The sequence below is a fragment of the Emys orbicularis genome, chromosome 1 (genome assembly GCF_028017835.1).
Source record: "Emys orbicularis isolate rEmyOrb1 chromosome 1, rEmyOrb1.hap1, whole genome shotgun sequence".
In the NCBI taxonomy this organism is placed as follows: Eukaryota; Metazoa; Chordata; order Testudines; family Emydidae; genus Emys; species Emys orbicularis.
Window position 1 is genome coordinate 10158107 of NC_088683.1, and position 24235 is coordinate 10182341.

The window sequence follows — 24235 nt, forward strand, 5'->3', positions numbered from 1 at the left end:
TCACAAACAGGGTCAGCTCCCAGACTGCTGCACTGGGCAGCACAATATGGGGAGAAGGTGACCAGCCCTCGGTGGAGAAAGAAGTGGTTCGGGACTATTTAGAAAAACTGGACGTGCACAAGTCCATGGGGCTGGATGCACTGCATCCGAGGGTGCTAAAGGAGTTGGCGGATGAGATTGCAGAGCCATTAGCCATTATTTTTGAAAACTCATGGCAATCAGGGGAGGTCCTGGATGACTGGAAAAAGGCTAATGTAGTGCCCATCTTTAAAAAAGGGAAGAAGGAGGATCCGGGGAACTACAGGCCAGTCAGCCTCACCTCAGTCCCTGGAAAAATCATGGAGCAGGTCCTCAAGGAATCAATTATGAAACACTTAGAGGAGAGGAAAGTGATCAGGAACAGTCAGCATGGATTCACCAAGGGGAAGTCGTGCCTGACTAACCTAATTGCCTTCTATGATGAGATAACTGGCTCTGTGGATGAAAGCAGTGGATGTGTTATTCCTTGACTTTAGCAAAGCTTTTGATACGGTCTCCCACAGTATTCTTGCTGCCAAGTTAAAGAAGTATGGGCTGGATGAATGGACTGTAAGGTGGATAGAAAGCTGGCTAGATCGTCGGGCTCAACGGGTAGTGATCAATGGCTCCATGTCTAGTTGGCAGCCAGTTTCAAGCGGAGTGCCCCAAGGGTCGGTCCTGGGGCCGGTTTTGTTTAATATCTTTATTAATGATCTGGAGGATGGTGTGGACTGCACTCTCAGCAAGTTTGCCGATGACAATAAACTAGGAGGCGTGGTAGATACACTAGAGGGTAGGGATCGGATACAGAGGGACCTAGACAAATTAGAGGATTGGGCCAAAAGAAACCTGATGAGGTTCAACAAGGACAAGTGCAGAGTCCTGCACTTAGGACGGAAGAATCCCATGCACAGCTACAGACTAGGGACCGAATGGCTAGTTAGCAGTTCTGCAGAAAAGGACCTAGGGGTCACAGTGGACGAGAAGCTGGATATGAGTCAACAGTGTGCTCTTGTTGCCAAGAAGGCTAACGGCATTTTGGGCTGTATAAGTAGGGGCATTGCCAGCAGATCGAGGGACGTGATCGTTCCCCTTTATTCGACATTGGTGAGGCCTCATCTGGAGTACTGTGTCCAGTTTTGGGCCCCACACTACAAGAAGGATGTGGAAAAATTGGAAAGAGTCCAGCGGAGGGCAACAAAAATGATTAGGGGTCTGGAGCGCATGACTTATGAGGAGAGGCTGAGGGAACTGGGATTGTTTAGTCTCCAGAAGAGAAGAATGAGGGGGGATTTGATAGCAGCCTTCAACTACCTGAAGGGGGGTTCCAAAGAGGATGGATCTCGGCTGTTCTCAGAGATGGCAGATGACAGAACAAGGAGCAATGGTCTCAAGTTGCAGTGGGGGAGGTCTAGGTTGGATATTAGGAAACACTATTTCACTAGGAGGGTGGTGAAGCACTGGAATGCTTTACCTAGGGAGGTGGTGGAGTCTCCTTCCTTGGAGGTTTTTAAGGCCCAGCTTGACAAAGCCCTGGCTGGGATGATTTAGTTGGGAATTGGTCCTGCTTTGAGCAGGGGGTTGGACTAGATGACCTCCTGAGGTCCCTTCCAACCCTGATATTCTATGATTCTATGACACACTGGTCATTAATATTGTTGTGAAATGTATGGGCAGAGTGTGTAAGGAGTTATGTATATATACTGAAAACATGTTCTTAGCATCTGCATCAAGGTATTAGTCACCTGCAGAGCTGAAAAAAGTTTTTCTGTCAGAGTAGAGATGTTTATTCATCACTCTATCAGATGTAAATTAAGCATTGTAGGCTAACACAATGGATATCATTTATGTACGAAGATGACGACGAAATGTGAAGTCAACAGGAAAGCGACACACAGGTGGTTATACACCTTTACCCCGATAGAACGCGACCTGATATAACTTAAATTTGGATATAATGCAGTAAAGCAGTGTTCTGGGGGGGAGGGGGGGCGGGGCTGCGCACTCCGGCAGATCAAAGCAAGTTCGATATAATGCGGTTTCACCTATAACGCAATAAGATTTTTTGGCTCCCGAGGACAGGGTTATATCGGGGTAGAGGTGTACTGTCTCTGACTATAGACAAAACTTTGGGGAGTACAAGCAGAAGGAAAAGCAGACAACCCCTTTATCTTGCACCTAGGAAGTAAATGGGCAGTGTGTTTACATTCATGAAAATGGGACCTCAGCCAACCTTTTTGAAAAGCTGCAGAAGACATTGGGTGAGATAAAACTTCTTTAGATAGGAGGTTACCCTGTTAAGTTTAAGCTCTAGAAAGCATGTTATGATTTTACTTTATATGTAACCACTTGTTTCCAATATTCTTACTCACTGTCACTTGAATCTTTGATAATAAATGTATTGTTTCCACTATAAATACATGCTGTGATATTAAGCAAAATGCTGATCCTGAGCTGAACCATACACGCTGGTGTGTGCATTGCTCCTTTGGGGACAGCAGACCTAGCGTTTCTGTGAATGCTCAGTGGATAAGGGAGCCAGACACTACAGGGAAGCACTTCAAAGGGACTCAGGGACTGGGGCGCCCCTATTGTTAACCTCCAACGCAAAGGAATGGCTGGCATTGCCCAGTGGAGGGTGCTTGAGTGGCTAACCGGCTGGTGGTGTTAGGGAGCTGACACGGAGCCAAGCACATGCAAGGCTCCCCAGGAGCACCACCAGCTTTTTTGCCGCCATAGGCGGCGGAAGGTCCCGCCCCCGAAATATCGCCCCTGACTGAGGCGGTGGAAGGTCCCGCCCCCGAAATACTGCCGACCACCGGGGCGGCGGAAGATCCGGCCGCCGCGGTCACCGCCCCCCAAATGTTAGTGCCCTAGGCGACCGCCTAGGTCGCCTAATGGGTTGCGCTGGCCCTGAGGCTCCCTCATGCTGGAGACAGGGACTGACAAGGTGACTTTCGCTCCTGAGTCCCCTGATAACAGTCACAGTAGTGCCTGACTAGAGTGCTCCAGTGCTGATGGTCACGGCAGCTGCAGCTAAGGGTCCTCGCGGCTCCAATGGACACAGTAAGTCGGCACCAGAGTTGACAGCTCAGCTCCGTCTGTATGAGCCAGTCCAGGGAGCAGTGAGCCAAAGGGTGTGCTCTACTTTTAGTACTGGACCGATCCTTAGTCCCGCACTCTGGACTTCAAGGAACTGAATACCAATTTCTTCTTGTGCTTCTGGAGTCAGCACTATTCAGAAGTCCTGGGACACAAAGATGCCTGTCCCAGTGACAGGGATCGCCTTCAGCTCCAATCTACTGGCAAGGCAGGGAGGATTCACAAGGAACACCAACACTCCAACCCTGAACAGTGAGAAGCAACTGAGTGAGGGGCAGGATGATCCCACCCTTTATACCCCCACCTCAAAGCACAAGGAGCTCAGTGATGGGCAGGGACACCCTACAGGTGCTGTTGGGGGAAAACTCTCTGGCACTGGTGCACAAAATGTGTGAATACCTACAGTTTAATGGACCTATAACAAGCACTCAAGGAAGAACTGGTGATGCAGCATGGGAGACACTTGCACGATTGTTCCCTGAGTTCTACCATCTATGTAGACAGAAGACTCTGATCTCCAAAGTTACCAATCCATCTCCTTTCACGAGCTTTGAAATTCCCATTAGAAAATTTAAAGAATTTTCTCAAACACAGACGTCTATCCAGAACTATGTTCAATTAAAAATGCAAATGAAGATCTGAGGAAAGACAGTGAGCCTGGACAAGCATCCAAATAGATCTGCTTTTCTCAGCGAGAGCTCCAGCAGCCCTAAAATCCTAGTTAACTGGACTGAGAACCAAAAAAAGACATTTCTAATATTGTTCATTGGGCTCTGGGACCTAGGAATATATGCATGTACTATATTTTTCCTTCACCCTCCCCTCCTCTTGGCTCTTGGGTATTAGCAGGAGACTGAAACCAATGTGCATCCTCTACTCAAACCAAGAAATATGCAATCTCAATCACCAGGTGAGTCAAGAGAATGAGGCCAAGCAGTGAGTATACAAGGATTGTGCGATATTGACACCATGCTCACAACACACAAGGCAGCTTAGATTTGCAGGTCATTTGCTCTCAGCTCACCAGCCAGGTTCAGAAGACTGATATTGGGCTTGATTTCTTGAGCTGGTATGAAATGAATTGTCAGGGTGATATGTTTAAAAAAATGTGAAATGGGAGGGTTGAAGAGAGGGCAAAATTTTGAGTAAATCAACCATGAGAACAAGTAATTAAACTTGCGAGTCCCAGGTCTCTGCACTCCAACATATGCAGAATGCAGACATCTGTCTTCTCAAATGTTCTTTGTGACGATATACATGACCCACCCCTACAGTCTCAACCTCTTCCATGGACCATTCCATGCTTTCCAAGATCTAAATAAAAACTCATCTCTGGGTTTTAAAAACCCTACAAAAGCTTGCTCCAGTCTCTTTCTTCTGAACCTTCTCTCACTCTCTTCTCTGCCTCCACTCATCTAGTCTTGGTCTCCTTTTTGTCCATCCATATATTCTCATCACTGTTGATGCAGAGTCCTTCTCCCCTTAAGTTGCTGTATCCAGAACAGACTTTTTGCATCTATCCACCTTATCCACTCTCTTTTCATTTAAGATTTCATTTGAGAGAATATTCTGATAATACGGTATTTGCAATATTTTCTTAAAAGCCTAAATCAGTTTGATTTTCAATGATACCGAAGCACCTAAGTCACCTAGGCCCATAGTTTTAAAGGTATTTAGGAATTTTGGCTCCTAAGTGCCTAAATCCTTTTTGAAGACAAGACCTGGACTCCTAAATCAGTTACGCATTGCAATGCGGAGCACAGCAATGCCTAAATACCTTTAAAAATGTGGGCCTTAAGCACTTCTGACAATTTTATCCTCTGCATCTTCAGAGCACCACACAAAAAACTTTTCTTGTTCATCATCACCTCTTAATACCAGAGGGGGAAATAAATTAACTTTCCAGTGTAACATTTAACTCCGTAAATTTTTGGGGGGATTAAGTGTATATGAAAGATGTTACATAAAATAAAGCTGTAATGTAAATTCCCAAATATCAAATGCATATAGCTATACGTACATTACACCTCAAATTCACATACTGGCTGGAATGAACAACAACTAACAAAGTTGAATAGGAATGTTTTTTAAAATCCGGTAATTAGGTAAGAATTCCTGTCCACCAACAGTTTTTCCTAATCAAGATCAACCCTGGACACCTACAAATCCTCCAAGTCTGAGTTAGTAATTCAAACAACAAGCCATGCAAGTCTTTCAAGCATCTATCTTGTTTTCTGCTCTGTAGCAGTCGCCTTAGCTTTGAATTCAATGATTTATTACTATAGAAGATAAGCCTCTGATGAGATTATGCTGCCAATTTGTGCCCTCTTTGTGAACAGAGGTCTCCTAGAACCCAGGTTTTGGGCTACATGCATTGAATCTCAATTAAAGGGTGACCTTTTACAAGACAAGGGAAATGTTAATTCACACTCACCTAGATGGCTTTAACCCTAACTGAAAGCAGGGCTCCATCCAGCTTCCCACCACTCTGTCACTGTAACATTTCATTCCAACATTATCAGATAAAACTCTTCAGTAAAAATTAAAGTCAGTCAGTCAAAGCAAGAAGAGGGAAAAAATTGCAAATGCTATTACAGCTGCTACTGGTGCCTTTTTGTTTAAATTCACCTTAGAGACCATGACAATGGTTTCATGTCCTTTATTTCTTTTTTTAATGGGAATTCAGCGCTGGTGAAAGGTATTGGAATGATAGGGCTCAACACTAAACACCTCTCTTTATCCACTGAGCAGGTGCAACACAGGACAGTACCAAAGAGAGCTTCCTCTGAGTCTACACTTCGGGTTTTCTAAGTATTTCTGGTGAACCCCACTCACAGTATTATCTGGGTTCTGTTATGGCATGCCCTAAGTTGGCCACAGAAGTACTATCTGAAGGAGCAAGAGGGCAGTTCAGTCTCCACGGCCAGTTCAATCCTTGACATTTTTGCTGAGATTGCCTATAACAAAGCCAATGGTGCTGCTGCTTTTTATGATAAGAGTGTCTCACTGCTAGGAACTGGGCTAAGACCAACAACTTATTTCATGTGGGCTACAGAAAAACCATTAGGTGGAAATGATTTCTAGCCTGTAACTAGTGGGTTAAATTAGAATCATTACCCCAGAGATTAAAGGATTTTAGTATTCTACTAGTAGCTGAAAGCTTGATATCTCACACAGGTATAATTTATAAAGTCGTGTGTGTAAAAAAGCCAATAATGGCCGAGAACTTAAAAATGTAACTGTAACACACTACGAATCCCAATAATGACTGGCCCAGGTGATATTCTAAACAAAAAGAGTTCTAAAACCATACCTGCAGCTGTTTCCATCGCTTCACGCTGCCTCAACAGACTTTTCAGGCTTCAGAGTGACGTTTGGGGTTATTGTGTGTGCTGGTTGTGTTGGGAGATTTGTGTTGATTTGTGTAGATGGCAGCAGGGCACGCTGATGTGGTGGCTGGGCCAAGTGATCCACCATCTATCTGTATAGTCTCTCTCACACAACCTATGAAACTGTTGCATGCGAACTGGCTGTAGAGTAAGGGGATTATTGGGTGAGTCACCTCTGATATCACCACAGTTTAAGGACTCTTGGCAGGCCATAGGTATGTGCCTTACTGTAGCTGTGTACTGCACAGATGTAATCTGTCAGTCAAAATGGTTAAGAATTTAAAAATTGGACGGTTACACAAACCACAAAACCCAATGATGATTCAACCTGGTGATATTCTGAACAAAAAGAGCTTCCAGCCATGCTTGTAACTACTTCCATTGCTTCACAAAGACTCAACAGACATTCCAGGCTTCAGCGTGACACACTGAGTGAACTTCCTGGAAACTTCTTATATAGATTAACAGTCCCAGAGGTGTCTGCTCCATTCATTCATGTAGAGAGTGCTCCTTCTCTAAGAAAACCAGAAAGACTGGTCATCGTCAGACCTTGAACTTCCTGTGGCTCTAAAGCTACAATTAACAATACATCTGGTCCCTTCTAAGGAAAGTCCCACTAGGGGGTGTAAATGAGGACTGCAGGGCAGTTGTAAAGCTGTGGCTGGAGGAAGCTCATAGAGTACCTGCCCACACTCTCCATTGCTCTTGTTAGTTCAAACAGTCCATTTGTAGAAATCAGAGTAATCCAGAGGACAAATTATTTTTAAAAGGAAGGAGTGTTTTTGAATTTCAGAATAGTTACCTAGAAATGTGTGGCAATCTAAATCTATTTTCCTTTAAAATCAAACACTATCACTTCAGCTACAAACTCACCTTCATCCAAGTGGGGCCATTCGTCCACTGCTAGCAAAATGCTTTTGTCTTCCTGTATTGAGTAGATTATAACAAATCAAGTTTTATGCAATGCTTTTGGCTCAATTCCTAAACCAAGAAAGGAAACGTAAACCTTAACTCTCTTAGTGACATCTGCTCAATCTGTACAATTGGAACCAAACAACTTAGAAAATGGTAAACACAACCTAGAAGAGAAATAAAAGCTATAACCAAACAATAATGTCTTTAGTGTTGTGTTATATAGTTGGGGCAGCGAGAAAGACAGAAAGTTCCTGATTTTACAAGCGAGAACTTGTGACAACACAGAAACTTCTTGACTGCATCCATTACTTGTGATGCAAGACAGAGTTCAACAAGATATCCAAAACCACTGAAAAGCAAAGTGTGGGCAGCAGCACAATATATAATAACTCAAGCAAATAAGATGCCCCAGAGCTCTGAACTAATTCACAATCCAGATTTAAAGACTATGCAAGCAGATATTTCATGCTAAACACAGTGACTTGAGAATGAATTGAACATTTAAAGTAAAGCAATAATTCTAGATGCAGCTTTTAGAATGAGTTGAATCATTTTGCTCGAAGTCTTTTAGATGAGACATAAATCAGACGACTTGACCCTATGTGGTCATTAAAGATCCCACTGTTCTTTCTGCAAGAGGAAGGTTATTAGCCCCAATGTCCTAGGCAAATTCCTACTCAGGTAATTACATTCAGTCTACCTACATTCCCATTGCCTTTCAGTTGCATACTGTATTCTTCACTTCACTTCCTGAACTGATGTATGGCATTGCTGTGCACTGTTTAGCAGCTGCTGCACTCTACTTGACATGGATGCCTTTCTGTGATGGATGAAGTAATCCCTTATGTATCCTTCACTTTAACCTACCTCATAGGGGTGTTGTGAGACTTAATTAAAGCACATAGAAATCTCCTGATGAAGGTACTATAGAAGTGCAAACTATTTTTGTCACGAAGGCCAACAAGGAGATAAGACAGAGGTACCCAAAGGTGTGCAATGATAATTTGTATCAAATGATAATGAGGGCACAATCTAGTAGCATTCCTCAAATGGTACAGAGAAGGTTTTGCAGTGAATGACAACTAATGACAACTGAGACTCAGGAATAGGGTCCAGATTTCATAGTATGGGGAACTACTATAACACAGTACTGAATAAACCAAGGGTGGAAGACAAACTTAGTACCATCAACTTAACACGCTACAAGAAGTTGTTCTTTTTCTTAACTCAAGATTGCACTGCAGTCCATGCTGATTCATGAGGCAATGGATATTCCTTCACAAATGGAGGGGGTATTAGAGGAGACTGACACACAATGCTGCATGTCAACCTAGGGCATGAAGGGCCAGGTTGGGTCAATGAATCATGTTCTTAAACACACAGCTGTTGCAAGCCACGGTACAGGAAACATTTCTCTATCATATACCATACAAAAAGAACACACACATACTTCAGAGGAGAGAGTGCGAGTCCAAAAGGTTAATGAAGAAAAAGGAAACTTTATGAAGCTAAAAAGACCAAGATGCTTTTTCAAATTGCAGTAAGAGGAATCCCATGATTGACTGTCAGAAATATTGCCGCGCTTGCAGGCTGCGCTGTGGAAAGGTCATCATTTTCCTTCAATAAAGAAAAACAACAACATTTACATGTTCCATTCTGGTTCAGCAGCCGGAGGGAGGGAAGGGGGGAGAAAGACACATGCCAAACAACTATCTGAGAGCAGCAAAACCAATGGCTGAACACTATTTGACAGGTCCCCCTCACGATACACTCTAGCCAACCAGGCCTCTGCATTGGTTGCTGCATAAGGGATGCAGGTATATTTGGAGGAAAAATCTTCACAGATTTTGGGGGAGACATATTACTGAAATGTATTTCCTTTCACCCCATGCCTTTTACAGCTGTTCTAAGTCACAGATACCAAGATGCACAGCTAATTTTCACTTAGACTCCTCAATGTCTAATTAGACCCAAAAGAGGATGAAGACCCAAGTGACCTGATGGCAAAGGTGTCCAGGACTTGCACATCTCATGGACTTCAATGAAAGCTGAAGTTACTCAGCACCTCTGAAAAGTAGGCCACAAATAACTAAAAGTCCTACAATAGAGGCAGAGCACGGCATTATCAGCAGCAAATGTATTTTCTATCTGCCAACTACCCTCCTATTTCTCTTACTAATTGCACCACGGAGTAACAGATAATCTCTCAACATATTTTCTAGCTTCACCACACAACATCACAATTCTTTACTAGACCCACCTGATAACAGTTAGAAGGAATGCAACTGTGAAAAAACTGCTTCAGACAGCTATACCATGCCAACACAAACCCTGCAAAGGCACAAACTCACAATTGTAGAGGCCTAACACACAGTAGTACTAATGTCACCTAGAGCTTCAGAAGCGGTTCTTTATAAACGTTGATCCATTAAAGGTTTTGTCATTTGAACATTCCTTCAACATTCTCCTCCATACAGGGAAAAGAATGAAGCAGCATGTGACCAGCTGACTCAGGGGGGCTCATGAACCTTTAGGTTTCAATCTTAATTCAGCAAGCTCCTCTACTGATAGGACGTTTCTCAATGCACAGTACTCTTGGTATTTTAGTTTGTTCCCATCAAATGGCTGACATACTTTGACTTGACTTGGAATAGTGGAGGCAATGCAGTTCAGAAGTGAGGTATACCTACAGAGCTGTATGGTAGGCCAAGGACTCAAACAGCAGGAGAAGCTGAAATTCAAGACTGAGGGACCTTATTTAGCAAAAGCATTAAGGAAATCCAGAAACAGAATAGCAGGGGATGTTGCAGATCAGAATTAGAATGCATTAGCAAAGTAGTGGTGGGGAGGAGAGGTGGACTAGCAGGTCAGAACTAAGGAGAATTGTGTGGGGACCAACACTGGAAGACAAATGGTTGCTGCAGGGTAGTGGGCATTGCAAGTCAAGATGGGATGCCTTGGCAGAGGTGATATGTGGGAGAAGCTTATACTAGGCCTTTTTGCATTCTGTCACTGTTAGCTAATTACTTTCATGAGCAACAATTGCATCAAAATATAAATTTAAAAAAATAGCAAAAGATTAAACTGGAGTTAAATGGCCATTTTAAACTATAACTAGACTGGCAGGACTGGTGCCCCCTAATTCTTTCCCCTGAGGTAAGACATTAAATCACAGCTTTGGAGCACTTAATAATAAGCAGTGATTGATCAGCCTTCAAACGAGATCCATTTCTTCTTAGCCTTCCCTAAGATGGAGACACAAACTGAGGAATGAAAAGATTCCACAGCCTGAAGTCTGACTTTCATCACCTTGTGTCTCCCTGAACAGGGAGAACAATTAAACTGGAGATGGAAACGCTCAGTATTTTACAACAGTGACGAAGATGCTCTGCTTCTTATCACAGACACATACGCCTGGCAAAGGTCAGCCTTTAATAAGCTGCAACTATGTCCTCAGACACCAACAGCAGATCAGAAAATGGTTCAGGAAATAAACCGGCACACACAGCACACATCTACTTAAAGCAACCCAGACAAAGCTGTGTGTCTGTTGAAAGGATCTTTTTCTCCTCCCCAAGGATATAAATATTTTGAATATTTAACAACTGCTGAAGAATCCCAGAAATCTGTCTATTAGAAAAGGCTGTATAATAACAACAGTGCAATAAAAACCTGTTGCTGTGTTTCAAATGTAAAACGTGCAGTAACTAAAATAGACAAAGACGGTGCTTTGCATAGCAAGCAGGACACTAATGAAGCACAGGGACCTCTCCTGCCTCCATTTCTTCCCCCCCGCTTCCTAAACTCCCTCTGAATTCACTGCTTCCTTAATGGCAATCTCAGAAGCAAAATCAAGAAACAAATTATTTTCTTACACATAATCCCCCTTTTGCTGTCAAGTGTCTGACCCTGGTTTGATAATCTCATTTCCTGAGAATCAAAATGCTGGAAATGTAAGCTTCCTAGAGTGTTAATTGCGGCCCTGCTCCATTGCTAATCAAAAAATTGGATGTTTTGCATGAAAATGCTGCTCTAATTAATTCTCAGTCATAAAGCACCCTGGTTTTAATAACCCCTTTTTGATTGGATAGCCTTTGAAGAGACAGTGCAGCTAATCCACTAAACTAGAAAAAACACACGCAGAGGAAATAATAAGTGGGCTTACAAGGTCTGAACTAGATGATTGCATTAATACTGTCAAATCACAAAAAAGTGATTCTCTGCCCCCCACCTCCCTACGCCCTCAGATAAAACCGTGATCCTTTGCATCCTGGGGAGACAAAGGCAGCTGCCAGAAAGAGGGTTCACCACGTCAAATAATTTTCCCCTTCTTAACACAACTGAGTTTCTACAACTCAGACTCCCCCCACCATCTCTCCTTGGTGGGGGTATATTTTTAACTGGGACTGTCCACTTGTCACACTCTCTCTTTTAATAAGATAAGAATTCTGCCTCCCCCGCAAGCATCTGACTGACAACATATTATCATATGCATCTCTAAGAGGTGCTGAACTGAATTTTCATTACCCAAAATGTCAAGATTCGTTTTTGTCATCAGAGAACACAGCTGGCCTCCTCAGACAGCCCTTTGGTTAATTCAAATGGAACAAGGCACCTACACATAACTGCATTTTTCCCGGGCCTGGCCTAATGTACAAGTTTTAATTTACCACTTGTCAGTCTGAGATACAATTTGCTGCTGCTGCCATCACTGTTTCTTCAGCTCTCAATGAGGAAAGAAAAATCTTAATTAGTAGCAGTTTGCTTTGATTTCATTAATTACATAAAAAAATGATAAGGAATTTCCAACTGCAGAAGAAGCCTAACCAATGGTACACATGCTGAGATTTAACCGGAATAATACCAATTTTCCAGTGCAAAGCAGAATCATGTTATACTTGGCATATTCCACTTGTATTTAGCACTTGACCAATAGTGAACATTCCACCTGGGTCCAAACCATAATAAGAGTATTGATTTATTGATGCTGACATTTTAAAACTCCACCAAAGAGCATCCATCTAAGGCTCTGGGCATCCTCGAGACTCATTTATAAACATATTTATAATAGGACATCTCAATTTCCAGGCTCTGCTCCCTGATGGTCAAACTTATCCACACACACCCCTTATATGAGCTCACATTCTTGTAGCTCTACTTCTGATCCACTTATGGGGAACAAAGTATGTTACGGTTGAGATCTTAAATGCATAAAAGTCAGAAAATTCTAAGAGTTAATGACCCTGCCACAGCAATAAGTAACTCAGCCAGACCGCAGACCTACATGAAGACAACCTTCAGATCCTCCGTACTTCAAGGGATGGATACATCCCTATTGTAAAGGATTATTCAGCTATTAAAACTGATGCTACACTTGATCTTTGGCAAAAGGTTGAGACGAAGTAATATACAAATATAGTATGAACATACTACCTCACAATCTGGCCAGTTACTGTCTTGTAGCAACTTCAACATTGAATCATTTGACTTCTGTAAATTGAATTAAAAAATGGGCTTTATTAGCCCCACCAAAAATCATTTGCATGTGTATCTCAATGGGTAGTGATCAATGGCTCGATGTCTAGTTGGTATCAAGCGGAGTGCCCAGGGGTCTGTCCTGGTGCCGGTTTTGTTCAACCTCTTCATTAATGATCTGGATGATGGGATGGACTGCACCCTCAGCAAGTTCGCGGATGACACTAAACTGGGGGGACAGGTAGATGTTATACCAATAGAATAAAAACCAGCAGGATCTTATTAAGAGGGATAAGGCAAAGATGCCACATTTATTGTAAATATAATGATAAAGCAAAAGATAAAAATAAACAACGTTGTTTGACTACTTATTTCTTATACACACACACACACACACACACATACATATATAGAGAGAGAGAGAGGGAGAGAGATTCATTCACACAATCATTCATTCAAGTTCTGTATAGGTGTTATAGTTACCAGCCTAGAAGTTGCTCATGCCAAGTTACTGGCCAAGTATCTTGGTCATGAGGATGGAGCCGAGTCTGTGTCAAGTGGATGACTAGAAAACCCCCGGAGGGTAAACTGGGATCCACCCCATCACCTGGAAGGATGAGAAACACAAACTTTGGACAGTGTGGAGCCACCAGGAATGTGCCACTTTGGACAGGAATGTGTGCCATCTGCTGATTGAGTCAGCAACAGCAGGATGAAACAGCTCCCATAGACTAACATAGGAATTAAATCCTATAAGAATGGACTCTCAAGACTGAGGACTTTGAGTCTCTCTGGTTCTGCTGCCAACCTCCAGGAGCATCAGGTGCATCTGACACAGACTCTGCTCCATCCTCATGACCAAGCTACCTGGCCAGTAACTTGGCATGAGCAACTTCTAGGCTGGTAACTATAACACCTATACAGAACTTGAATGAATGATTGTGTGAATGAATCTATCTATCTATCTATCTATGTGTGTGTATAAAGAATAAGTAGTAATAGGAATAAGTAGTCAAACAACGTTGTTTACTTTTATCTTTTGCTTTATCATTATATTTACAATAAATGTGGCATCTTTGCCTTATCCCTCTTAATAAGATCCTGCTGGTTTTTATTCTATTGGTATAACATAGATACGCTGGAGGGTAGGGATAGGGTCCAGAGTAGCCTAGACAAATTGGAGGATTGGGCTAAAAAAAAAATCTGATGAGGTTCAACAAGGACAAATGCAGAGTCCTGCACTCAGGAGAGAAGAATCCCATGCACTGCTACAGGCTGGGACCGACTGGCTAAGTGGCAGTCCTGCAGAAAAGGACCCGGGGATTACAGTAGACGAGAAGCTGGATACGAGTCAACAGTGTGCCCTTGTTGCCAGGACGGCTAACGGCATATTGGGCTGCATTAGTAGGAGCACTGCCAGCAGATCAAGGGAAGTGATTATTCCCTTCTGTTCAGCATTGGTGAGGCCACATCTGGAGTACTGCATCCAGTTTTGGGCTCCCCTCTACAGAAAGGATGTGGACAAATTGGAGAGAGTCCAGCGGAGGGCAACGAAAATGATTAGGGAGCTGGGGGCAAATAACGTACAAGGAGAGGCTGAGGGAACTGAGCTTATTTACTCTGCAGAAGAGAAGAGTGAGGGGGAATTTAATAGCAGCCTTCAACTACCTGAAGGGGGTTCCAAAGAAGATGGAGCTAGGCTGTTTTCAGTGGTTTTAATGGGGTCGCCAGGACTGGTGTTAAGACTTGCTGGCACCTGGGGCCAAAGCCCGAGCCCCACCGCCTGGGGCCAAAGCTTAAGAGGGCTTCACCACTGGGTTGCGGGGCTCAAGTTACAGGCCACCCGTCTGGTGCTGAAGCCCTTGGGCTTTGCCTGCCCCCCAACCCCCAGCCTTGTGAGGGGGAGAGGGAGGGCAGGCTCAGACTTCGGTCCCCCTTCCTGGCTCATGTAGTAATTTTTGTTGTTAGAATGGGGTCACGGTGCAATGAACTTTGAAAACCCCTGCTCTTGGCACTTCCCAAACACTGAAGGAGGACAGCCATTCTCCGAGGAGCTTACACGCTAGGGAATAATAGTGAAACTAGAACATTTTGATCATTATACACTGCACATTATTACAGCTGCAATTTCAGAGAGACACCATCTGGTGAGACTATCAGTCCAGCAAGTATATCAATGGTGCGCTAATGTATACTTACACCTACTCAGCATGCACTAGTGTTCTGAACAACAAGGGACTCAAAAGTCAGGACTCCACCGTTCTGACCCTAATTCTGGGAGTCTGTACACTCCTTGGACAACTCACTCTGTGCTTCAGGTTGCCCAACTATAAAATGAGAATAAAATACTGACCTTTAAATGCTTTGAGATCCTCAGATGAAAGAAATGAGGGTCCAAACTTCTAAGAGGTGCTGAGCAGCTGCGGATTCCATTAACTGTTCAGCAGCTCTTAACAGTTCATTCTTAAAATCAAAACCCCAGATGCACAACACTAGCAAAGTTGACCTTGATATGAACTTCTACGGCCTGCACTAGCAGAGATAACTGAGAGGGACTGGATGCTATTTTCCATGCTGATCAGTCCCCTCAAGGCTCTTCAGGATTTTCACAGCATATAAAAATTCCCTTACCAGTTCTGCTGATAAACTGAACTGAGACCACAGCTTCTACGGACACTCCAAACAACTACACAACTCCCTGTAGCGACAGGGACCTGATATAACACCTGGTGTATTTAAGAGTCCATGACCAACGGCACCTTCGACAAAATGATACTGTGCTAGAAATTATTAGCAAAACAAACATCATTATGGTATCTGCCTGCTGATAAGATGCTCCACGGCCTTTCTACCTCAGGTGTTCTGAATCCAGCAAACACAGGAATAGCCATTGGTAAGAAAGATCAGCAGCTTAGGTTAGACTCCTTCCTCAGATGTATAAGACAACAAGGATATAACCCACTGAGTTTTAATTTTTGGCTGCCACTGTTTTTCCCTTGCATTTTGTACTTGTGTGCTTTGAACCAGTTAGCAAGGTAGCTCCAAAATTCCCCCTGCTGCCTTCCTTCCATTCCAGCCACATACACACAAAGTTTAACCATGTCAATTATCATTTGTCTTTTGCCATGCAGAGCCCAATGCATTCCGCATTGTCCAGCTGTGTTGCTGATGATAGCTAGAGAAACATGAAAAACAACAGACTGTAAACTCTTTGGGGCATGGGCTGTCTCCAGATGTACATATCATGCCTAGCATAACGAAGACCAGCTCTAGGTTGATGCCGTTAGGCATTACCATAATACAAATAAAAAACAGACAGGCAATGGTACTGTCCAGAATGGTTTCAACTAAAAAACCAAAGAACAGAATGCAAAGAACGGAATGCAAAGTGGGATGATGACCCACCTTTAAGGTTGTATATTCTCTTTTAAGTCCCATCTACACTGCAAATACCACCATTTTTGTAGCAGTTACAGCTTGGTAATCCAGATCCCCCAATACAGTTCAAACTTGCAGTTAGGATGGAACTGAACTGTTTTAACCATCTTCTTAAATTATGCCAACCTTTAGACTTCAGACAGGCTATAGTTCAGTTCAGAGCTGTCTATCCAGCAAGACCAAATGGTATGTAAGAACTTCCCCAAAATGGTGATCTGACTACCCCAAATGGTATAACAATATATGTATTTTACAATAACTTTCTCCTCTGAATGGAAAAGTTATGTCCTCCAGGTCCAAATCTCACCCAGTACAATGAGAACCAGAAGCACATGGCATTTGAAGAACATGCTGGCCTAGCTACAGTATCCCCAACGCCACCAACATTTTGCATCCCAAGGGATTCCATTTCCAAAGCACTCTAAAAGCAAAATAAAATATAGCTTATACATAGAAATCACTTCATTGACCACTGACATGCAGTCACCTCTGAGGTGAAATGCAGCAGCTTTTTGACAATGCACAGCAAAATACTACCTATCTAAGGCTATCAGTGAAGAGGAATACGCAACCCAACTGAAACTGCAGGAGAAATGTAAGAAGGAAAGTGTAATTTTCCCAGTTAGAATCTGACCAAGATAGAATTCCTATGTATCTGCTGCAGCTAATGAATATAATGCCCATAAGTGGTCAGGACCCATGTTTTATGTCTCATAAAAAAGACAGAACCCTCCTCCAGAAACATTACACCCAATCACCACCACGCTGGGACACTGGTTCTGTACTAACTCAGAGGGAGGAATACTAGGTTTTCAAATTTTTTTAATGACTGTGAATTGATGTAACTTTTCTTGCAAACAATGGGAGGTGTCCAGCTTAAACAAAAGCAAAGAAAACTAGGGCCTGATTCTTCTTCCATTGACTTCACTGGGGTTAGACCTTCAAGAATTAATGCTTCCATCCCTAACGTTCTCGCAGCAGGGTCTCTTCCAATAGTGGGTGATATTGCAGTGCTTATGGCATGCATGATTTCAGACCAAATGGCTCCAGTTAACGACCAAGTGTCAGCCTGACCGTTGTGGATTTTAAGGCAACTGAAATTAAAAAACTATTTCAAAAAGTTGGCATGAAATGAACTTCAAGTTTTTCTTTTATGTGTTACTTTGAACATATTTTCAGCAGATTTTTTCCCCTAGTATTCCACCCTCTCCCTGCTGCTGCTGAAAAAGTCACCCCCATGGATAAGGCTGTTGAGAAGAGCAACTCATGGTGTTCAGAGGAGCATGGTGTTGCAAGTCAGCCTTCTGCTAACCTGACTGAACATTCAATTATATTTGAAGGGATAAACGGAAATGCAGATCTGGCTGTGATCCAGGAATCAGGCAGATAAATGGGCTAGCTGACAGGGAACAACAGCACTTTATAATGGAAAGGGAGGCGGGGAGATTTTTAACACACAAAAAAATTAACAGGGAACTTTTCCCTCTGGCTCAGTAGTGATGATTTCTTACTAAATTCACCTAATCTATCCTCCCTGTTGACTCCCTGCACTGATTGCTCATCTCCTATTGCATTAGAGTCAAGCTTTTCAGACTCATACACAAAGGGATGCATAATCTTGTCTCCACCTACATCTATGACTTCTTTCTGGCTTGTTAAGTCTTGTGATTCCTCCTCCTTTCTTCCCACTCCTAACATCCCACCCCTATGCCTGGAACCGTCTCCCTGATCATCTCTCTTAAGCTCTCTTTCTTTTCTACTTCTAATGCTTCCTTAAAACCCATTTCTTCACTTCAGAAATCTTCATACTCTCCCTTCTCTTGAACAGTTGTCCCACGATTTGTCTTATCTCAGGCTTGTCTACATTCAAAACACTACAATGGCACACTTGCACCACTGAAGCTGGGCAGCCGTAGCACGTCAGTGTAGAAACTACTTATACTGACAGGAGAATCCCTCCCATTGACATAGGTAATCCACCTCCCCAACAGGCGGTAGCTAGGTCGACAGAAGAATACTTCTGTTTTTCACATGCCAGAGCAACACAGAATATTAGGGTTGGAAGGGACCTCAGGAGGTCATCTAGTACAACCCCTTGCTCAAAGCAGGACCAAGCCCCAGACAGATTTTTGCCCCAGATCCCTAAATGGCCCCCTCAAGGATTGAACTCACAACCATGGGTTTAGCAGGCCAATGCTCAAACCACTGAGCTATCCCCTCCCCCCCGACCTAATTTTCTAATGTAGGCCAGGCCTCATTTAGACTCCAATCCCTTGGAGGATGAGGGCCGTGGGTAGAGAGCTCTTCAGGGCAGGGAATATGCCTCATCAATGTTCATATAGTACTATCACATAAACAAATAGCTATATAAAATAAACCATCAATTCAAAGTAACAGCATAATTATACACCTCTACCTCGATTTAACACGACCCGATATAACACGAATTCGGATATAACGCGGTAAAGCAGTGCTCCGGCGGGGCGGGGCTGCGCACTCCGGTGGATCAAAGCAAGTTCAATATAACGCGGTAAGATTTTTTGGCTCCCGAGGACAGCGTTATATCGAGGTAGAGGTGTATATGAAAAACCACGATCACCACAACGTCTAAGCCGTAGCAGAACTGAAAGAGGAAATGCATGTGCGATGGTTTAATATTGTTTTCAAACCCCTTCTTTTCTAAAGGCTAAATAGGAAACTAGCCAGGTCCTGAGATGACACGATCGTTATATTGGAAGACTGCAATTGGGATAATCCCTGAAAGCACCGAGGAAGATACCAAAACCGAAAGGAAGCAGTGGCAGCTCCTCTCACAGCTTTAAGCATGTGACTCCTGTCAGGAATTCCCTCTCTTGGATTTGGATCCTGCTGCTCTGATTTGTGGATGCAATGGGTGGCGTTGGTGGAGTTAGTCATTAAATCCTACAGCCATTTGATATGAAAAAATCAGATAATTTATGACGAGAAAGGTGAGGGTTGTGCATACTGCAGTTTAGACGCAGCAGGGTAGAGCTTGTTAGAATTACTACTACTACAAAATTTTAAAAACAGGATTTTTTAGATTTGATACTAGAACTGCGTGGGTGTAATAACAAAATGAAACCCCACCCTTTGAGCTTCCCCAATTCCGTATAATAGGATAGTGCTTTACTTGCCCTATCTTTCTAAACTTCTTTGTACAGCCACTCACCACATGTCCACAAATGTTGTGTTTCTCACAGCACACAAGTACATGTGGCAGGTTTCTACAGCTGACAATTTTAGCCTCTAAGATGAAGAAAAGTAAACTGAACATCCTATAATGTGCTTAGACCGTGATACCACACCTCAAAGATAGACATTTTCACCTCTATCTTATTCCCATAAACTGTCAGACCATAGTGAAGGTCAAGTGTCAATTTAGGTATCTGTCTACTAACTTATTAGGGTTTTCCAAAGAGCCAATCAACAGAGCATCCAAGCCTTGCTATATGGAAGTGCTCTGTAACATCAGCTAAGCTAGATATAGCATAACCATCCAAAAGAACACTCTACATACTTATCTACATGCCTCCAGCTTTCATCCAGACAACATCACACGATCCATCGTCTACAGCCAAGCTCTAAAATACAACCGCATTTGCTCCAATCCCTCAGACAGAGACAAACACCTACAGGATCTCTATCAAGCGTTCTTAAAACTACAATACCCGCCTGCTGAAGTGAAGAAACAGATTGACAGAGCCAGAAGGGTACCCAGAAGTCACCTACTCCAGGACAGGCCCAACAAAGAAAGTAACAGAACGCCACTAGACATCACCTTCAGCCACCAACTAAAACCTCTCCAGCACATCATCAAGGATCTACAACCTATCCTGAAGGACGATCCCTCACTCTCACAGATCTTGGGAGACAGGCCAGTCCTTGCTTACAGACAGCCCCCCAACCTGAAGCAAATACTCACCAGCAACCACACACACCACACAACAAAAACACTAACCCAGGAACCTATCCTTGCAACAAAGCCCGTTGCCAACTCTGTCCGCATATCTTTCAAGGAACACCATCATAGGACCTAACCACATCAGCCACACCATCAGAGGCTCGTTCACCTGCACATCTACCAATGTGATATATGCCATCAAGTGCCAGCAATGCCCCTCTGCCATGTACATTGGCCAAACCGGACAGTCTCCACGCAAAAGAATAAATGGACACAAATAAGACGTCAAGAATTATAACATTCAAAAACCAGTCGGAGAACACTTCAGCCTCCCTGGTCACTCAATTACAGACCTAAAAGTGGCAATTCTTCAACAAAAAAACTTCAAAAACAGACTCCAATGAGAAACTGCAGAACTGGAATTAATTTGCAAAATGGACACCATTAAATTAGGCTTGAATAAAGACTGGGAGTGGATGGGTCATTACACAAAGTAAAAACTATTTTCCCCATGCTAATTTTCCCCCTACCATTACTCACACCTTCTTGTCAACTGTTTTGTAGTGATAATCAGGATGGCCCATTTCAAAGTTGTTGTTTTTTTTTTTTTCTTTTCGTTCTTTCTCCTGCTGATAATAGCCCACCTTAATTGATTAGTCTCGTTAGAGTTGGTATGGCAACACCCATTTTTTCATGTTCTCTGTGTATATATATCTTCCTACTGTATTTTCCACTGCATGCATCCGATGAAGTGGATTTTAGCCCACAAAAGCTTATGCCCAAATAAATTTGTTAGTCTCTAAGGTGCCACAAGTACTCCTCGTTCTTTTTGCACTCTACATAAGAGTTTTCTCTCAAGTTATTGTAGGGTCAACTTCTGGCTGGAGGATGGATGTAAGTCACTGGGGAGGGAACTGGAACTACAAATCACCTGATACCTCAGCTGTAAATATCTAGCATCTGTTAAAATCACCCCAATATTCTTGTGAATAGGATTTCAGGGTACAATTCTGCCTCTGCCCATCACTGCTATCTGGACAACAATTACTTCAACGGAGATCCCATAATGCATGTGCATTAGGGCAATATGCATGCTGTAAGAGACTAGATAAGTTTATATAGAACCAATCTGGTCTTTTTTTATACATATTACTATGAAGATTTTACCTAATATCCCACTCTCCCCTGCTGCTGAAAAAAAGTCATCCCTTATGGATAATGCTGTCAGGAAGAGAAATTTACAGTTGTTCAATGTTCAGAGGAGAGATGCACTATATATATCTATATCTATAGATATATATAGATATATATACACACACACACACACACACACACACACACACACACACACACACACACACTATATATATATTTTATAGCAGCATACACACCCCATCTCTCACGAGCAACATAAACTAATGGCAACAGCTCAGCCTTCCAAATCTACCTTTTCAAAAAACATGCAACCCACATTAACACATTATGCTTCTTTGTCCCCCTCTAGTGGTTGGATCAGGTAAAGAGACTTGTTTGCCTGTTACTGCCTCAATGGCAAAAGAACGGTCTTTTAGCTCAAGCAGTAGAGGCTCATACTTTCAGATGCAGAGTTCAGTTCCTGGAGATGACCCAGGCAGGGATATTACATGTGCATGTGCCAGTGTGGAAATAAATTTCAGGTAAGGAAACAAACATCAGTTTCAATCTTCCAAAAGCATCATTTAGAGTGAGATTTTTTTCTTTTAAGTCATTGTTTTATGAGTGTCCTTTTAAACTCACACCTATAGTATGTGGGGCTAGAAAGGGAAAAAAGAAAATATACAAGCGTTTGCCTTCCTACCTAGAGTAAATAAATAGAGGATATGAGCTGGCCAAGTTTTCAGAGTCTTAGGCCATGTCTACACTTCCAAGCTTACAGCTGTTCCGCTGTAAGAGTGCTCATGTAGCCGCGTTAGACGATAGGAAAGAGTTCTCCAGTTGACATAATAAAACCAGCTCAACGAGCAGCAGTAGCTATGTTGACAGGAGAGCATCAACACAGCGTTGTGACATGACGGCTTATGCCAGCAAAACTCATGCCGCCGGGAGGGGGGGGGTGTGGAAGGGAGGGAGGTTTCCCCACTCCTGAGCAACAAGTTTTGCCGACATAAGCGCTAGTGTAGACATGGCCTTAGACTATGGCCCTGCATATGGTTTGCTAGAGAGGAGCTAACAACAGTTCTGAGCCATCCAGGCAGGGTCTGCAGATACTTGGCAAAGCAATCAACCCAACTAATGAGCTATCAAGCTTCCCACCTTGAAGTTCTCCACTCCTGCTGTAGAGCTCCCTTCTCTGCTCACGCAAATAGGCACTCATGCTGATAGCATGGGAAGACGATTCAAACCTGCAATAAAAAGCATGCAGTCAGTCACACAACTCACGGTGACTTTTCTGTAGCCACAAAGATTGAGATACTGTGTTAGACTAAATGAGAAATTATTAGTTACTTAATTCCATTAGCTCTGACAGCTAGGTGCGTTCCAAACAGAGAAGGCCCAGCAAACAAGTGGAATCCACAAAACCAAACCCACACACTAAGCACACATCTCAGCTCTTAACAAGGAAGTGCTGCAGCCAGTGATTAAAACTCAATGCTCCCCTGGAAAAGTAGGAGTAACAAACTATTCAATTATTTATTATTGTGTTGCCTCAGCAGCCGCCAGGAGGTGCCCATAGGGAGCTAACAATGGAAATCTCCATTGAGAGTCTTTCCTCAAAGCAGCCAGCACTAGATAGAGCTTGGGGGACAGGCAGTGAAAGAGCCTTCCAGCCTCCCACCAGACACAGAGACCCACCCAGGCTCCAAGCCCGGAAGACTTCTCGGATGGCGCATGACAGCAGCAAGCCTTATCAGCCTCCTAGCATTATCATTCACTCAGCTCTGAGACCTGGACACTGGATTTTTCCTCTCAGTTGCTGTACTGTCATATGTTGTTGGGCCCCCTACAGCACATCCCTCTCCTACCGCTATCCAACTTTATACTCCCCCTGCCTTGCTTGACTTACCACCACCCCTCCTCTCTGCTCCCTGCCTCCAGTTTCCACTTCCTTCTCTTACTCATGCAATCCTTTCCTTTCCCCCTCTTCAACCCCAAGTGATTCCAACAAAAAAGTCTCTAAAACTATGCTTTTATAATATAAATAAAACAAATATATAGTCATATGTGTTAAAAACCCCAAAACATGAGCTTAACACGTTGTTGACGCATCACAACTTTGCTTATACACCCATCCCTTTCCCACACAACATGGGTATCATTTTTGCTTGTTCAGACTGCCAGCTCTTCACAGTATGGACACTATGTATGGAGCCATGACTGACTAGGGCATACTATAGTATAAATTATAATTTGATATTATGTAGGGCCTTTCATCTGAAGATCTCAAAGTTCTTTACAAGCATTCATCAGGTAAGCTACGCAACAGCCCTGTTGTATGGGTATTACACTCACTTCAGTGATGGGGAAATTGAGGCACAGAACAATTAAATGACTTGTCCAAATGACACCAAGTCAGTCTCAAAATCTCAAGAACAGAACCCAGAAGTTCTGATTTCCACTGGTGCTGTTAGATCACACTCCCTCTATCCAGTATCTACAAAATTCGCTTCCAAGGAGCTATACCAAGTGCTCACACATCATACAGCTCTATCTGTCTACGAGAGCAAGGCTCCATCTCCTGTTCAAGTGATTTCCAAAGTCGGGACTCTAAACACAGAGATTTTTATGACAAGTGGATGGCTTCTCTAAATTGGAAGCAGGAAGAGAGCCTCTCTGTCCAGAGAGAAAAACATGAAGATGGAATAGACGACAAGAATATGACTTTATCAAACATGTGCATCCCTCGGCGGATAGAGAAATTCCATTTCAACAGAGAGATTTCCATGGATGTAGTGACAGCTGACAGGAGACAGATAACAGAATGAGAGATCCTGATAAG

The 24235-nt window shown here is 43.1% G+C and overlaps 1 protein-coding gene across 1 annotated transcript in view; it reads right to left on the bottom strand.

Annotated features, from left to right (window-relative positions):
• Positions 1 to 24235, bottom strand: part of EXOC4 (exocyst complex component 4) — a 607048-nt gene that overhangs the window by 439341 nt on the left and 143472 nt on the right. Inside the window, exon 9 of the mRNA XM_065409076.1 lies at positions 22552 to 22640. Within this exon, the coding sequence (XP_065265148.1) occupies positions 22552 to 22640 (89 nt within the window). The remainder of the gene's footprint in view (positions 1 to 22551; positions 22641 to 24235) is intronic.